The sequence below is a fragment of the Lissotriton vulgaris genome, chromosome 2_1 (genome assembly GCF_964263255.1).
Source record: "Lissotriton vulgaris chromosome 2_1, aLisVul1.2, whole genome shotgun sequence".
NCBI classification, from domain to species: domain Eukaryota; kingdom Metazoa; phylum Chordata; class Amphibia; order Caudata; family Salamandridae; genus Lissotriton; species Lissotriton vulgaris.
Window position 1 is genome coordinate 1,983,712,517 of NC_141687.1, and position 17,454 is coordinate 1,983,729,970.

The 17,454-nt window shown below is 46.0% G+C and overlaps 1 protein-coding gene across 9 annotated transcripts in view; it reads left to right on the forward strand.

Annotated features, from left to right (window-relative positions):
• The window catches only part of PPIP5K1 (diphosphoinositol pentakisphosphate kinase 1), a 1,319,084-nt gene that overhangs the window by 632,009 nt on the left and 669,621 nt on the right, over positions 1–17,454 (forward strand). For all 9 annotated transcript variants that reach the window (XM_086958191.1, XM_086958195.1, XM_086958197.1 and 6 more), the window contains one exon: positions 11,185–11,294. In XM_086958191.1, coding sequence (XP_086814317.1) covers positions 11,185–11,294 — 110 coding nt within the window. The remainder of the gene's footprint in view (positions 1–11,184; positions 11,295–17,454) is intronic.

Here is a 17,454-nt window from a genome sequence, read left to right on the forward strand (position 1 = left end):
CAAGGATAATGCCACTAGTGTTTCATAATACATTGTTTGACATCCGTGGGTGAAAACAATATGTTTATCTCACTGCTGAGTCTTAATTATTCCATTATCAAACAGGACTAGACATCCCCAAACTCAAATAAAAAGCCTGGATTTAAGCAGAACATCACTCATGGACCTGGAAAACTTGGAGCTATGAATTGCGGGACACATTACACATTATAGCTTACAAGGACACAGAGGGGCTTGGAGCCCTCCAGTTCCTTACCATTGGTTGCCTTTCCTGGCTCTCATTTTCCTACTTCTTTTAGCCGTCCCGGCTTGTAAGTCTTGTTTGTCCTTCCCATGGAGAATTGCTGCTATACCATCTCTTTGACTGGCTAGCATCTCTGCTTCCACTGCTTACTTTTGAAGCACACCTTTTTTTTGTATTAAGTACTCCATTTGACTGCATGCGTTTTCGAGCTGACTCTCACATGCACTTCTCTCCTTCTGCACTCTTGCCTGTGCTCTTTTCCCTGCATCCCTTACTGTTGAACTCACCCGTTTGTTTGTCCCCATTGCTTCCCCATGCCTTGCGTGTTCCTTCCCTCCAATCACACCCTATGTTGATTTTCAGCACCTCCTGCTTTAAAAAATGTTTTTACATGATTAATTTTTATTTTGTTACTGATCTAACTCAGACTGGTAACTAAAAAAAAAGAAGAAAAAAAACGCCTTGTATTTGCAGGTGCGCATTCCTATGAAATTAAGCTGGTGGTCGCATCAAAGCCTTTTTTTTTTAAAACTCTTAGCCAAGCTGTACAGCATCGCATATAAAACCAATTAACAATGCTTATAGGAGGAGCTTCGCGCGCATCCGAGATGGCCGCGTGAGCACAGTGCTCCCGAGACCCTCGCCGCTCTCCGCATATATCCTGATCGTCATCCTGACTACGAAGACGGGTTATTGAAGATGAAACTCAGCTGATATATTAGCCGCTTTCAGAAATTTATTCGGACTTCGGGAACCGCAGTTACGACACTCTGAACTTTTGAGGCCCACACCATGGTGACGCCTGGGGCTTAAGTCGTTGAGACGCCCAGGCAGAAGTTGAACAACAGCGGCCAGCGGGGCTCTGCTCATTGCCTCTGAGTTAACTTTTGGTTTCGTTTCTGGATCTTTGGCCATATCCCGCCACTAGATCGATCTGGTTGCTCGTGGTCTGGCAGAACTCTGTGACTCCACTGCGTGCCAACGGTCGCAAAAGAGGGTGTAGCGAGCTGCTAGCGCCTGCTTTTGAGTACTCCGGCGGGACGACCGTGCGGGGCCATTCTCACCAGGTCTCACAGGTCCCTCTGGGGCACACTGCCCAACATGGCGGGCAGGACCGACAACGAGAAGCGAAAAACCAAGACACCTCTTCGGGGGGAATCGTTCAAACGAATGTTATGGATCGATACACCCATCCCAAAGTGTCCCCCGTTGGTGTTACGAAGAGCCTAGATGAGGCGGGGGAGGACCTGGCTGCGTCGACCGATCTGACTCTACAGGATGTCATGGGCGACATTGCTGGTATCAAGACTTCCATTGGCCAGCAATATGAGGCTCTCGCCCTTAAGCTCGACACTGTGGCCATTGACGTCAACTTGATTAGAGCGGACTTATCAAAGACTAATGAGAAGGTCAAATCCTTAGATCTGAAGACCTCCAGCTTCACGACCGACGTTTCCGACTTACAGGCGGAGGTCGGTAATCTGCGATCCTCCAACGACCTCATTGTTCGTCGACTGGACGATTTTGACAATAGGGCCAGACGCAATAATGTACGCATTATTGGGGTCCCTGAAAAATCGGAAAATCCTGCTACAGATCTCCTTGTAGAAGACCTCATCCTAAATCACCTCGCCCCCAAAGGCCTAAGTAAATTCTTTGCGGTAGAACGTGCCCACCGTGTGCCAGGTGGGAGGCCGAAGCCGGGTGCCCCTCCGAGGCCGATTATCACCAGACTCTTCAACTTTAGGGACAGAAACGCTATCCTGCAGACGTCTCTGACGGGCGGCCCGTGAAGTTTGAAAACGCAACGGTGAGCTTCTACCCTGACTTTACCAAGTTTGTTCAGAGGCAGAGGATGGGGTTTCAGGGGGTGAAGCGACGATTGAGAGACATGGATTTGAAATATGCGATGCTATTCCCAACCCGGCTCCGTGTCGAATACGAGGAACGAACGTTTTTCTTTGAATGTCCTGAGAGTGTGAGTGACTGGCTGGATACATTACCAATGTGGAGCGATCGAACGGAACACTCGGGTGGAGCAGAGGGTGGCGTGCCGGACCAAGAATGACAATGACAATGTGGTTCCTGATTTCCGAACAATTATCATACTTTACAGCTGGTTTGACGTCTATCGTACTTTAGCGATTCATAGTGACATACCCGAGAGTGGCGGGGGGGGGCGGGACTCTTTCCTCCTTTGGGTTTCTTTTTGTAGACTAGTTTAATGTTAGGGCGACAGGCACACTGCAAGTTGGGTTGGCTTTTGAGTCTAACGCAGGGGTGCAGGGTGGGGGGGTATCGTAACGGGTGTATGTTTGGGGGCGGAGGGGGGAGTTTGGGTAGGTTTTGTTTTTTCCCAAGGCAACGTGTTGTTCTATTTTCGGATTTGGTTACTGTGTTCGCTATGGGGTGGTTTCTGTGTTCATTTCTGGGATGGGGGGTAGTGGGTTAAAGCTACTGTGTTGGAATTTAAATGGGTTGGGGGAAAGGATAAAGCGGGAGTAGTGTTGCAACTGCTAAGATGCCTCTCCCCTGATGTTGTGTTGTTGCAGGAGACGCACTTAATTGGAAACACTTGTCACGCTATGAATCGGCGAGGATATCGTCTCTCTGCACACTCTGGGTTCACCACTGGCTCTAGACGCGTGGGCATCTTATTTAAAAACTCGCTCCCCTTGGAAATAGATGAAGTGATCCTTGATGAAAGGGGGCGATACGCCGCTCTCATTGGGAGGTGGAAGGGGAGGACTATCTCGTTGATTTCTGTATATGTCCCGCCCGGTCTACAGACCTCAACTTTTGCTGAGCTCGGGCGTGTGGTACTGGGGCTTCCGGATGGTATCCTGTTGATTGGCGGAGATTTCAATTCGGTAGTCTCTGGTGGTGTAGATCGCTACCCCCCCACGGACCTCCCGAGGTCACAGTCTTGGTTAAGTGGGTTTTTGGAGACACTGGGTTTGGTAGACTGCTGGAGATTGATGCATCCGGGACAGGTACAATACACCTTTCATTCTGGTGCCCACGGTAGTCTCTCTAGACTTGATGCCGGCGGCACAGGCCTTCTCTGTCAGGGAAATCAGGCATTTGGCCCGGGGTATATCAGATCACTCCCCACTATGGCTTCAGATCGGCACTAGTATGGGTGTCGAGGGACGAGTTGCCCCTATCAATCCTTGGTACCGTCTCAACTCCAAAACTCGTGCCGAATTGATTAAGTCCCTGGATCAGTACTTTGCTGAGAATGAGGGTTCTGTGTCCTCTTCTGTGTCACTGTGGGAGGCGTTCAAGACAGTTATCCGAGGTCAGGCATTATTGTTAATCGCTGATGCCAAGAAAAAGAGAAACAAGGAGGTAGTCCGTTTAGAGACCGAAATAACTGAGCTAGAAAGCGATCTGGAACTAGGTGTAACTTGCAGCAAACTCCATACCCTTAGTCTCAAACAACAGGATTATAAGGCCCTGGTTATGGATGCCGCCAAAGTCATGAGTAGGGAGCAGCAGGGCAGACTGTATGTTGTGGGTGACAAGGCAGGTAAATTGATTCCTTGGCTGGATAAAAAGGAGAGAGCGAGTCGTGTGGTTCCTGTGATTGAGAAACCGGATGGAGTGTGTGTGACTGACCCGACTGAGATTGTCGAGTGTTTCGCGGATCATTTCCTAGAGGTGCATACCTCAGTCTCCGATAGACTGGAGGAGGACTCCCATTTGTTGCTGCATGACATTGCGTTACCCCGTCTATCGGATTCAGACAGGGACCTAATGGACGCTGCATTCTCAGCGGACGAGGTAGCCATCGCTATTCGCTCGGTGCATTCGGGCAAAGCTATGGGCCCTAACGGTCTTCCCATCGAAATTTACAAGTTGTGTCCTGACAAAATGGCACCGTATCTCCGAGATATGTTTCTGGAGTCGCGAGACATCGGCTCCCTTCCTCGGGATCAGCGTCTTGCTACCATCGTGGTGATTCACAAGGAAGGGAAACCGCGGGATCGCTGCGCGTCCTACAGGCCTATTTCGCTCTTAAACGCCGAACGAAAGATTCTTGCTAAGTTGCTGGCAGACCGCTTGATAAAAGTGATTAGTGATTTGATCCATCCGGATCTGTCCGGTTTCATCCCATACCGCAATACCGCATTTGACCTGAGGCGTTTACACGGTGTTCTCGCGAGGGCAGCGTCGTTGCGTGAGCCGACCATTTTGGCTTCCTTGGACGCTACGATGGCCTTTGATACGGTGGAGTGGCCGTACCTCTGGGCTGCTCTTGCGAAATTCGGTTTTGGTCCGGGTTTTGTTGGCTGGGTAAAACATTTGTATGAGGAGCCATTGGCGCAGGTGGTAGTGAACGGTCTTGTGTCTAAGCCTTTTGTTCTTGGTAGGGGTACGCGGCAGGGCTGTCTGCTGTCCCCACTTCTTTTCGCCCTTGCCTTGGAGCCTCTGGCTGCCTGGCTGCGTTGGGAGCCGTCGATGAAGGGTATTCGGTAGACCCCGGAATTCGAGGATCGTATATCGCTTTATGCAGACGACATTTTTCTGTACCTCACGTCCCCTCGTAAGTCGTTGAATGTATTGTTTGATGTGCTTACCTCATTTGGAAGGAACTATGGCCTGGTGATTAATTGGACCAAGTCCTGTGCGTATGTGATATCGGGCGATGCCCCCCCTTTACCACGCGGATGTCCTATCCAGGTGTCGCAGACGGGATTTAAGTACTTGGGAATTTTCATAACATTAGATCCCGTGGCTCGTTGCGATCGTAACCTGCTCCCTCCTCTACAGAGGTTGAAATCCGACGTTGCTGGGTGGCTCAGGTTACTGCTTTCTCCTCTCGGGCACGCAGCTCTTTTTAAAATGATGTCCCTACCGCGATTTCTATACGCGCTCCAGAATACCTTTGACGTAGTCCCGGCGAGCTATTTTCGGGAGGTGGAAAGCCTGCAGAGACGATTGATCTGGGACGGTTGATCGCGTATCGCCCTCGCCAAACTCACACTTCCCTGGTATGATGGAGGTATTGCCCTTCCGGATATCAGGCGATATTACTGGGCCTCTCAGTTGGGAGCAATTAACCATGGAATGTACGGACCTGCCTCTAATCCTGCTTTCGAGATGGATAAGTACTTGTTACCGGATGAGGACTATTACAGGGCCCTTTATTCCAAGGCAGTGGGAAGGGGGCTCTCAGGACCTACCAAGATTGCGGTACGAGTGTGGCATGATGCGAATGCAGCAACGGGATGGAGGGATCGACTGACCCATGCGACTCCGCTTTACGCTTCTGAAAGATTGGGTTGCCTGTGGAAGACGAAAGGATTTGAAAAGTGGGACATGATTGGTGTCAGTAGGGTGAATGATCTGTGGGTCAAGGGTAAAATTAAGACCTTCGAGGCACTGAAGGTGGAGTATGAGCTGAGTGATAGGGAATTCTTCCGTTATGTGCAGATTACCCATGTATTGCGCTCGATATTTCCTGAGGGTACCGATATCCCCGAATCCTCCCCATTGGAAGACAGGGTGCTTGACGGATACGTTCCCGACAGCACTATCTCATTGATATACAAAAAACTGATTAACAAACGGATCTGTTGGTGCGGCGCAGGGAGGTTTGGACCAGCGACGGTTTGGAGCTGGATGATGAGGACTGGCAGTCAGCCCTGTCCTCGCCCAAAGAGGTCGCGATTCCGGCCCGTCTCCGGTTCGTTCAGATTAAAATCTTACATCGGATATACTTCACGGGCCCGCGCCTGATGCATATGGGCTATTCAGAGGATGGGTTACGTAAGCGTGGTTGTGGACTGATTGGAACCTTCCTCCACATAATCTGGGAGTGTCCGGAGGTGGTGGTGTTTTGGAATTGTGTACATGCGGTTATGGAAAGAGTCACGGGGGTGGCCTTAGTGCCTGAAGCTAGGCGTTGCCTGTTGAATGTTTGGGAACCGAATGACTATAATGTGGCGCAGACGCAGTGGGCGACCCTTGGAAATATGATTGCCAAGAGAGACATCGCCCAGCGGCCGCCTACGGTTCTGGCTTGGAAGGAGAACATGGACTGGTGTATGTTCAGGGAGAAGACGGTGTATGTGGCACGGGGTAGACCCAGGAAGTGGAATAAAATTTGGAGCCAGTGGAACTCCTACCGTGGAAATATATGCACGCCTCCTTTCGTGGAGACCTCAGAAGGTTCCCTTTCCCCCTAATCCGACATTCCTGCCATGTGTAACTTATGTTTACTGATTTTGTTTCCCCACTTGCCCCCCCCCTTTTTATTGCATCGATGAGCTCTACATTACACTGTCTTGCAGTTGCACTCCTCCTTGAACATATGACCGCATGTATTGTCTTATTGCCTTGTGTATTGTTTCTTTTTCTTTAATAAAATAAAAATTATACCAAAAAAAGAAAAAACAATGCTTATAGAGGTTCCAAAGGTGAGATCCTGTGCAAGAGGTTTAGGCTATTCACTAAGTTTTTTAGCCATGTTGTATGTTTTTGTGGATGCTGTGCAGCTTTGCGGAAAGTAATGAAAAAAAGTGACATGATGAGGTTCTTGCTGGCCACAGCATGCCTTTTTTTTTTACTTAAAATACATCATGGATTTGCCAATACTTATTTTGCAATATGGGTTGCTGGGGATTTGGGGTCTTAGCTGGCACCTAAGGAACCTTAGCAAACTTGCACATTTTTTAATACTAGACACGTGGGAGAATCCAGCATGGGTGACTCGCCAATTTTTTTTTGCCCAGAATCCCTTGCAAACTTCAAATTTTGACTATGAAACTAATTTTCCACATATTTCTGTGATGGAAAGGTCTGGAATCTGCAGTAAGTAACACACACTTCCTTCCACCAGGCATTCCCCCAAGTCTCCCATTAAAAATGGTGCCTCACTTGTGGGGTTATGCCTAATGCCTGTGACAGGAAACTTCCTAAAACGCAACATGGATGCATTACATTATTCCCCTCAAAACTGATCCCTTTTTCACAAAGTGGTTTACATAGATTTTGGGCCCTAGCTGAGCCAGCGCCTAGGGAAACCTAGCAAACCTGTTCTTTTATAAAAATGAAAACTATACACCTGGGGGAATCCAGGTTGGGGTGACTTGCGTGGATCTCACCAGTTATTTTTTACCTTGAATCCATTGTAAACCTCAAACGTTGACTAAGGAAAACACCCTTTCCTCACATTTCTGTGATGGAAAGTTCTGGAATCTGTGTTAAGCCACAAACTTCCTTCCCCCAAGCATTCCCACAGGTCTCCTGATACAAATGGTACCTCACATGTGTGGGTAGGGCTAGTGCCACAATAAACAGCTCAAAATACAACAGGGATGCATGACTTTTTTTCACTACAATTTTTTTTTTTTTTTTTTGCAAAGTGAGTAGCTGTGGATTTTGGGCTCTAGCTCAACTAGCACCTTGGGAAACCTAGCAAACCTGTACTTTTTTTAAAACGACATCTGGGGAATCCAGGGTGGGGTGACTTGTTTCGATCCCAGAGGTTTTCTTATCCACAATGGCCTGCAAATCTTAAACTTCGCCTGAAAATCATACATTTTCCTTGCATTTCTGTGATGAAAACTTCTGGAATAGGGGGATCCACAAAATTCTTACTACCCAGCGTTAGCACCACTTGTGCCGATAAAAATGCTGCACCACTTGTGTGGCTGGGCCTAGTGCATGCAACATAAATTAATCAAACCATGGTCAATGGGAGCCCTTTCAAGGGGACTCTTATTGACCTCGGTTTGATCAATGTGTCAGATGCATTAGGCCTAGCCACACAGCTGGTGCAACATTTTTATCGGCACAAGTGGGGGGAAATGCTGGGTGGTAGCAGTTAGTTTTGTAAATTCCTCCTGATTCCGTAAGCTTCCTTCACAGAAATGCAGGGAAAATGTGTGATTTTAGGCAACGTTTTAGGTTTGCAGGGCATGGTGGGTTAGAAAACTTCATAGGATCCATGCAAAGCACACCACCCTGGACTCCCTTTGATGTCTAGTTTTCCGAATTATCTGTGTCTGGTACTTCTCTCCAGTTGGCCCTCCCAAGCACAAAAGATTCAGCCATTTACCCTGGCAGGTAGGAGGATAGTGGGAATTAGTCCCACTCTCCTGACCTATATGGAAAAACATTTCCAAAAGGAATCAAATGTCATCTCTCTTGCCATTGGAATGGGGTGTTTTACTCTGCAGGGGAGCAGAACAATTGTGGAGGCTTTAGGGGTGAGGGTGGGGCCTGATTTCATGATGGGCCGTACCCACCCCATTATAATATGTAAAAAAAAGTCCCTCATGCATTGGGCTTTCTGACCCCAGGGGTAAAATGGAGAGGGGCAGGAAGATTTGGTTGTCCCCTTTGGGGTGGGTGTGCGGGCAATGCCAAAGTGCAACGCCCATGAGCCATTCTTTTGACTCAAATGAAAAATGCCTGACGTCGAGTGGGCTTTTTGCCCTCAGGTTTGGGTGTGTGCAGAAAGACACTGTTGCCTCTATGGAGTTAGGGGAATGGTTCGAGGCCAGGGTAGGCTGCTACCTCCTTTTATTTGTTTTGGCACCATTTTGGAATCACTGGTGTTTAGTGTGCTTTCTGCCCAGCCGGAGGTGGGCAGATTAGGAGTAAATAACCCTATCCATCCGGGGGGGGAAGAAAGTCTATTGGGCCCTGGGGAGGGGAGAGCATAGGCCTATGCCCAAGGGGGGTCCTCCCCTCCAAAACAATACTTTCATTTTAAGAATGTAATGACGTCAGTGTGCCCTGTGCAGTGTTCATCATTACAGACGTTGAAAAAGGCTCTGGCTTCTCATGCAGCTCTTCCCGATCAGCCTCAGCCTCGGGGGGGAAAAGAAGGAAACCCTCTGATGCAAAACACCAGAGGGGCCTTTCTAACCCTCCCTAGTGTTGGCCAGTAGCCGGCAGACACACTGGGGAGGGAGTGCGGCCTTTGGCCATTGGCCATCGGCTGCTCCTTGGGGTTAATATCCTTCACAGAATCTGAGCTTTGGTGGCCTCTAGAAAGCTCAGCAAAACACACAAGATGATGGACGGAATGTTGCACAATGGCAAAACATTCACCCCCAGTCACAGATCTGGGTTTAATCCATCGTTATTTTGCTCACCAAGCCACCCCAGTTCAGACATGGCCTAGAAAGCTCAGTACTTACTTCCTCTTCACTGGCTGACAATTAGGTTGTTTCAAATGAGGTGGATGTTCTAATAAAAAAACACTGTTCAGCATATAGCCATTTAAAAACTGTTTATGATTTTAAAACTGCATAGGATTCCCAGACTAATGCCACGGAATGATTCAAGCATGTGAGTTTATGGAAGATACCAACTCTAGAGAACTGGAGTTACAGGTATGTAATAACTTTTTTTTTTAACTTGGTCAAAAAAGAAATATGTTATAAGATGATAGAAGGGACTGATCTAGTTTCAAAAGGGTTCCGATTGATATTGTCACTTTCTATAGGTTGTTACAAGTTGTATTGTTTTGGTCATTACCCATGAGGCTACTAAAAAGATTGTTTTGGGCAGGACCCTTAGGTGTAAGTATTTAGTATGCCCCATTGTTCTTCCATAGGCAAGAATAATTGTTCCGAGGAAAGTGAACTATCCTTTTTACAACCGCAAAAGAGGAATCCCACCAGCTATGATCAACATTTAAAATGGAGCATTAAAAAGAATGTGTAAGAGAATGTAGAAAATTATTTCTCAAACCCTCCTCTGACTAAAATCAACTCAACTTTAATTTTCATTCATACCACACCTGCATGGAGACGATTAACAGAAGTCCCATCTGGATAAAAAAAAAATCACTTTATACCAGTTGGTGCTAATAGAGATATTTTCAACACAATCCGAATATCATTTTAGAATGAGAGGACTTGTCCAAGGGCCAAATTCCTTTCTTTCTTCAAAATGAAACAGTCCTGCTTAGGGACACCAAGAACATTAGACCAGTGTTTTAAAAAAGTTCATAAAAATTGTGAAATTAAAAATGTTGACCCTTAAAATTATAGAAAAATACATTTGTGTGTTGTAGGGATTCATAATGTTGACTTGCTGATTAAAGTAAATCTGAAACCAAGGCTTATAATAGGTTCAGGACTATAAGACTCCCTTCGGCTCCTGAATCTTAACAAAGTACGTTGGAGTAGAAACTGCTCACCCACATAGGCAAGATATCTAGGTCTACTTGTTTCTGGACCATTGGCCTGGCAGAGCACTGTCAAAGCAGTTGATACTTGAAGACCTAAATGTGGGCTTTTACATTTATTCATACATATAACTCTTTGGTGAAACATGATTATATTTCTGTGAGAAACCTTTAGTAATCTGAAGGGCTGTCAATAACCCGTAAAAGACAAGATTAGTTTGCTCAGTTGGGTAATTTATCTCACAATGCAGAAATTTGGGATCCATCTAGGTCTGATTTCTTCCATCTTTCTATCATCAAAATTAGTTTTCTTCAGGAGTCTGGTGTATGACCAGATTTATCCAACAGGAGAATGGCTAGACCTGATTATAGGAACGTCTTCTAGCTCGGGTATTAAGATAGTGTCTACATGTGGTATCGCCATATCTCCACAGGTATGGCTTTTCCTCTGGACATGGAGATTTTTGTGCATTGACCGGCCACTACTTGATACCATATCACCTACATTTGCCCCAAATCTTTTAAAAAATCACTTTCTTTAAAAATGGATCTGAATTACATAAACCTGGAATTCTAATCATGTTTATGCCAGTTTACCGTAATGCAGTTACAGGGTTGGTTTCTACATCTCAGTGAACTAGGGTTGATACCTACATGTAGATAATTTTTTGTGTGCAGAGAAGAAGATTTCTCTTAGTAGGCTTACTGAACGCATGCAAAATGTTGAATTTTAACTAAGTACATACAAAATGATGAATTTTGACTGAGATTTTTTGTATACTTATAGGAAGTGTTAGACATTGCTCGCCTGCTCTTGTCAGAGCTGGGAGTACATAGTGACTGTGAAATAGAAGAAAGGAAATCCAAACTGGAGCAGCTCAAAACGGTTCTGGAAATGTAAGTACCGCAGTCCAAGTGTGTTTTTTAACTGCATATGCACTTTCAGCTTACAAAGCCTGCCTCTTCAGGGAAAAGCCACGTTATTGAATTTAAGACATACATAAGCAATCAGTAAAGTCCTCCGAGCATTCCTCTCCAAAGCCAGAATCATACACCCAAAGTTGCATACATAAGCAGTGTACAGTACCTGAAATTAATACTCACTAGATGACTTGGGCCATGATCACCTATGTAAACTTCAAAACCAGTCATAAAGGGATGCTTGAGCAGCCGGCATTGCTACAAGGTCTACATATGGTATGAATGGCAGTAACATAATATAACGTAATATAAACAGTAAACGTAAGCCTCTCCATGTACTGCTTTAATTACAACCTTAAGGTCCAATGTTTTGCAATACACACATTTTGTATCCTCTGTAGATTCATTCAATATTAACCCATCCAACATGAGGCTGATTGGTTGACAGTGGACCACAAGTGTATCCCAGCATGTAAATCTGTATGATGCCTGCCCCATACATAAGCCCTGCTCATTACCGCATTTACAGTGAGGCCCACTCCCTCCAGTTGTAAATTGATTGCTGCTAATAACCTTGAAACCCCTTTTACATGATAAGAGCAGGTTATTTTTTCACGTTGGTATCCACCACTAGCAACCACTGCACTCTCTCACCTTCCCATAAATGCTGATTTTTCTTGACCACATTACATATCACTGTTCCAAATTCTGTATCATTCCTTGTCACCTTACAATTGATATCTGATTAGATGATCCATACTTTATACATGCCAATACATGATATGGTATAATATGTGATGTAAGTATAAATGTAAATAAGGTTATTAATTTTGGATCTTAGTGTCCTGTCCCACTCATGGACACTCAAGCACACATTTAAGTGTCTGGGTGCCAACCTTTTAACAGGAACTCTTGTGGCTTTTTTTTTTAGGATGCTCACCTGGTTAAGTACAATTGAAGATGAACTATACTGCATAATGTTGACAAGAAGCTTTTAACATGTTCAGCTCCCTGAAGTGCGGTTAATAACAAAATGTACTTATTAGTTGTTATCTGTCTTTGACCACAAATGTAGCTGCCAGTGTCCTTTACTTTAAAAGTGAATCTGATGAATATCATCTATTATTTCCCTACTAAAACATTTCTGATGTAATGGATTCTGAAAGGATAATACTGTTGAGACAAAAGCTCTGGTCTATATATGATTCCTTGTATGAACAGTTGTGCTTTTCTGGTCGATTGCCATACTTTTGAGAGTTTGATTGTGGGTTGATCTTCATTCTGTGAGGAACACATGGGAGAGAGAACTTACTTTGAGGAGTATTTAATGTATATCTGAAATGTTTTATGAGAAGTGCATTCCATAAGGAAATATGTTCTTTTTAAACGTTTAGCTGTCTAATTTCAAGCTTGGAGAGCAGTATGCAAGCCCTTCAGTAGTTCTAGATCTTTGTGTTGACCGTGTTCACAATCAATCAATCAAAACATTTGTAGAGCGTGCTACTCACCCGTGAGGGTCACAAGGAGCTGAAGGTGGGGGCAGCTACTGGTCGAACACCCTTGTCTTGAGGCGTCCCCTGAAGGTCAGCAGGTCCTGGTTCTTAAGTAGATGGCCGGGGAGGGTATTCCATGTCTTTGCGGCGAGGTGGGAGAAGGATCTGCCACCGGTGGCCGTTCAGCGGATGCGTGGGACAGTGGCGAGGGTGAGGTCAGCGGAATGCAGATGGCAGTTGGGGGTGTAGAAGGACAGTCGTTTGTTGAGGTATGATGGTCCGGCGTTGTGGAGTGCTTTGTGTGCGTGGGTTAGGAGTTTGAAAGAAATCCTTTATTGATCGGGAGCCAATGCAGGTCTCGTAGGTGGGTGGTGATGTGGCTGTGGCGGGGGAGTCCGAGGATGAGGCGTGCAGAGGCGTTCTGTATGCGCTGGAGTCTCTTCTGGAGTGTAGCCGTGGTTTCTACGTAGAGGGCATTGCCGTAGTCCAGCCTGCTGCTGACGAGTGCCTGGGTGACCGTTCTCCTGGTTTCGGTGGGGATCCATCTGTAGATCTTGTGTAGCATTCGGAGGGTGTTGAAGCAGGAGGAGAAGACAGTGTTGACTTGCTGGGTAATGGCGAGCGTGGAGTCCAGGATGAACCCCAGTTTGCGTGTGTGGTTAGTGGGTGTCGGGGCAGCTCCCAGCACGGTCGGCCACCAGGAGTCGTTCCATACGGAGGGGGTGGAACCGAGAATTAGGACCTCCGTCTTGTCTGAGTTCAGTTTCAGGCGGCTGGCCTTCATGGTTAGTGAGAGAATTAGCTGTGTGTCGTTGGCGTACGAGATGATGTTGAGGTGGTGTGCTCAGCCGATGTTGGCGAGCGGAGCTATGTAGATCTTAAAGAGGATTGGGCTGAGGGATGATCCTTGGGGTACGCCACAGGTGATAGTGGTGGCATCGGATCGGGGGGAGGCGGACTCTATGGGTTCTGCCTGTGAGGAAGGAGGTGAGCCAGCCCAGGGTTTTTCCTTGGACCCCTGCGTCGTGGAGGCGTGTGCGAAGGGTGTGGTGGCAGATGGTGTTGAAAGCGGCCGAGAGGTCCAGGTGGATGAGGGCCGCGGTATCGCCCATATCCAGTATGGTCCTGATGTCTTAAGTGGTGGCGATGAGGGTGGTCTTGGTGCTGTGGTTGCTGCAAAAGCCGGATTGGGAGGAGTCCAGGACGTTGTTCTCCTACAGGAAGAGGGTCAGTTGTCTGTTGGCTGTCTTCTCAATGACTTTCTCCGGGAGCAGGGAGATGTGTCGGACGTTTTTGAGGTCCTTTGGGTCTGCCTTGGGTTTCTTGAGGAGGGCTTTAATTTCAGTGTGTTTCCAGCTCTCTGGGAAGGTGGAGGTCTCGAAGGAGCTGTTGATGATCGTTCGAAGTTGGGGGCCTATGATGGAGCTTGCCTTGTTGAAGATGTGGTGGGGTCAGGGGTCGGAAGGTGAGCCGGAGTGGGCGGTATTCATAATTTTCGCGGTTTCTTCGTCGGTGACGTTATTCCAGGAGAGCATGAGGTTGGTGCGTTCCTTGGTGTTGATTCAGGGGTGTCTGTGTCTGTCGTTTGCATCGTGGTTGAGAAGCTGTTGTAGATGTCTGCGATTTTGCGGTGGAAGAAGGTAGCCAGGGAGTCACAGAGTTCTTGTGATGGTGGTATGTTGTTAGACCTGGAGGTGGGGGTGGCGAGTTCTTTCACGATGTTGAAGAGCTCTTTGCTTTTGTGTGCATTGTTGTCTAGCGTTCCTTGAAGGAGGTTCTTTTGGCGGATCTGATGAGCTGGTGGTGTCTGCGTCTGGCGTTCATGAGGGCTGCGTGGTTGTTTGGTGTCTGGTCATTTGACCATTGCTTCTCGAGTTCACACCGACGTGTCAGGAACACTTCAGTTTCAACTTCAGTTCAGGCTTGCTGCCATATAGAACTGTTGTCCTATCCGAGAACTTCATTTCTCTTTGTTTAACTTATTATCTCACTCTCATGTGCAGACAGCTTGAGGATGAGCCCTTCTTCGTCATTGCAGCCATAGTCTGAAATTCACTTCTGCTTAGCTTTGGTTATTTCACTCTTCCCTATTTCTCAAAGGACTTTAAAGCTGTCTCTTTACTAATGACATTGCCATGTAATGTTTTTGCTCTGAGCTCTTGATTGTGAGGCTATACCTACCAGTGAGATTACCACCAGGTCAGTTAATCCAGGATAGGTTTATATCATAGCATTTATGCAACAGTGGCTATGTTTTCAATGGCTGCACTGCACCCATTTGTTTGATTAAAAAGACACAGATCTGGTTACCACATAACTAGCAAGTTACTGCTCACCCTGAAAACTATTGCTCCCTCAATATCCATTGTATTGCCTGAATTCAGCTAAAAAATATTGAAAGTGCCTCCCATCAGAATAATAAAGCATTACATTTCTGTGGTTTTATTTATCCAGAGGTCAGAATTTAGAGTACTTTACCTTATCAAAGTTTATACTGTGCAGCCATTTTCTGACTGGAAACATTATCTGGTGGAGAAGACAATATTATAAATGCCCCTCACCCCCACTCCAAAATACCAACTGTGAGCATTCATCACTGCCTAAAAGATCCTATATAATGTGGCATTCGATTCAAAATAGCTTTATTAGATTTAAAATCCTAAATCATAAAAGCACAATTTCAACAGACATTTAAAAAACATTTTGCAGACAAATATACCTAAACAACAATTAAATTAGAAAACTTACAATCATTAAGAACCAGGAATCAAATTCCTCATTGTTTTCCTAGAATTAATAACACATTTCAAATAAGTGACAATGGACAGCATAAACATTTCATCTTCTAAAACTTGTAACGCTAGAAGCTCTGTGCGACATTGTCTCAAACCCAAGTTTCTTTAAAATCAGAACTATAAGTCTTTTTCTTGGGAGAGTCTAAAACCTACAAAATAAAATGAAATGCAGCATAGATTGTTGTGATATGTCATCACATAGACAGGCACCCAAGTTCTTAGACCAATCATTGGTAACTGGGAAACTTGTGTATAAAAAGACCCCAAACGAAAACAACAGCATTCTGTCTTAACTCCCAGGTACACAGACCAGATAGGGCTGAATACCATGGCATGGTAGCATCAACTGATTGTCCAGGACTGTAGGTTTACCAATCTCTAGAGAAAGTTTAATTGTTTGTAAATATGCTAGACATCCTGCTTTTAATGTCTTTCTCGAGATCGCTACAATGCTTTCAGGCCTGTCCAAATATTCAGTGCCCAATTTCACTCATGAATGTTCTAATATAATTTAGCCAGGAGATAGAGGACTCCTTACACAGCTTCAGACAATTGTTAACATCACAATTAAAATTGGTATATGCAGAAGCCCATAACTTATGCCAAAGCAAGATTGGTTCAATTTTGTTCAAATCTGAAATATACGGCAAACCAAGCTCAGAATGGCAAATAAAATTAGCCGTACTATAAGGAACGGCCAGTAAATATCCAGTGAATGCGTTCTCTATCAATTGTAACGGCTGAGCGTCCTTGTGGTCCCAGATGCCTGCACCATGCGTGGCTGTAGAAAGGTGCTTGGCTTTATAGATTTGTACTAGTTCTCGCACCAGTTGCCCTGGAGAACAGCAGTTTCCTCGCCAGCACTGCGGGGACCAACCCCCCCATAGTCAAAATGGATGCCTAAATATGGGAAGCTATTAATGCATTCTACTTTAGTGTTGTCAATAAAAAGATTGCGACATGTAGCACTATTCTTGGCACATTTCATTATGTAAGTTTTAGATGTTTTCACTTCAAGCCCCTTGAGTCCATGAACATAGTAAAACTGGTTATAACTCTTTGCAAGCCTAACTGAGCATACCCTGCCAACTTATGGCGAACAAAGCTGTACAAAAGGGGGTGGTGATGGACGGAGCATCTGAACCAATCAAACACTCACACCCAGTCAACAGATCTGGGTTTAATCCATCACCGTTCTTTAGCCCACTCTGCAACCCCAGTTCAGACATGGCCATATGCAAATCAGTCTGACCCTGTGCCTCATGGGAACAGTCCAGTCCGAACTGCAAAGCCATGCCTTCCCTGGACCAGAAACAAGCTTCCGAGGACCGGTTTCTGGCATTTCAGCCGTCATCAGCCAGGATAGCTTGACTCCAGGGGTGTGGAGATCACGGGAATCACGTCTGAGCATACCCGTCCCACTCGGGGTGACAAATGCAAAAACAGTTGATGGACAGAATGCAGAACAATGTCATACATTCACCCCAGTACAGAGATCTGGGCTTAAATCACATCGTTTTTTTGCACTCCACACCACCCAAGTTCAGACATGGCCATATGCAAATCAGCCTTGACCCTGTGCATCATGGGAACAGTCCAGCCGGAACTGCCAAGCCATGCCTTCCCTGGACCGGAATCAAGCATCCTAGGACCGGTTTCTGGCTATCAGCCGTCATCAGCCAGGATAGCTTGACTCCAGTGGTTTGGAGAGCACGGGACTCACGTCTGAGCATACCCGTCCCACTTTGGGTGACAAATGCAAAAACAACAGTGATGGACAGAATGCAGAACAATGTCATACATTCACCCCAGTACAGAGATCTGGGCCTAAATCCATTGTTTTTTTGA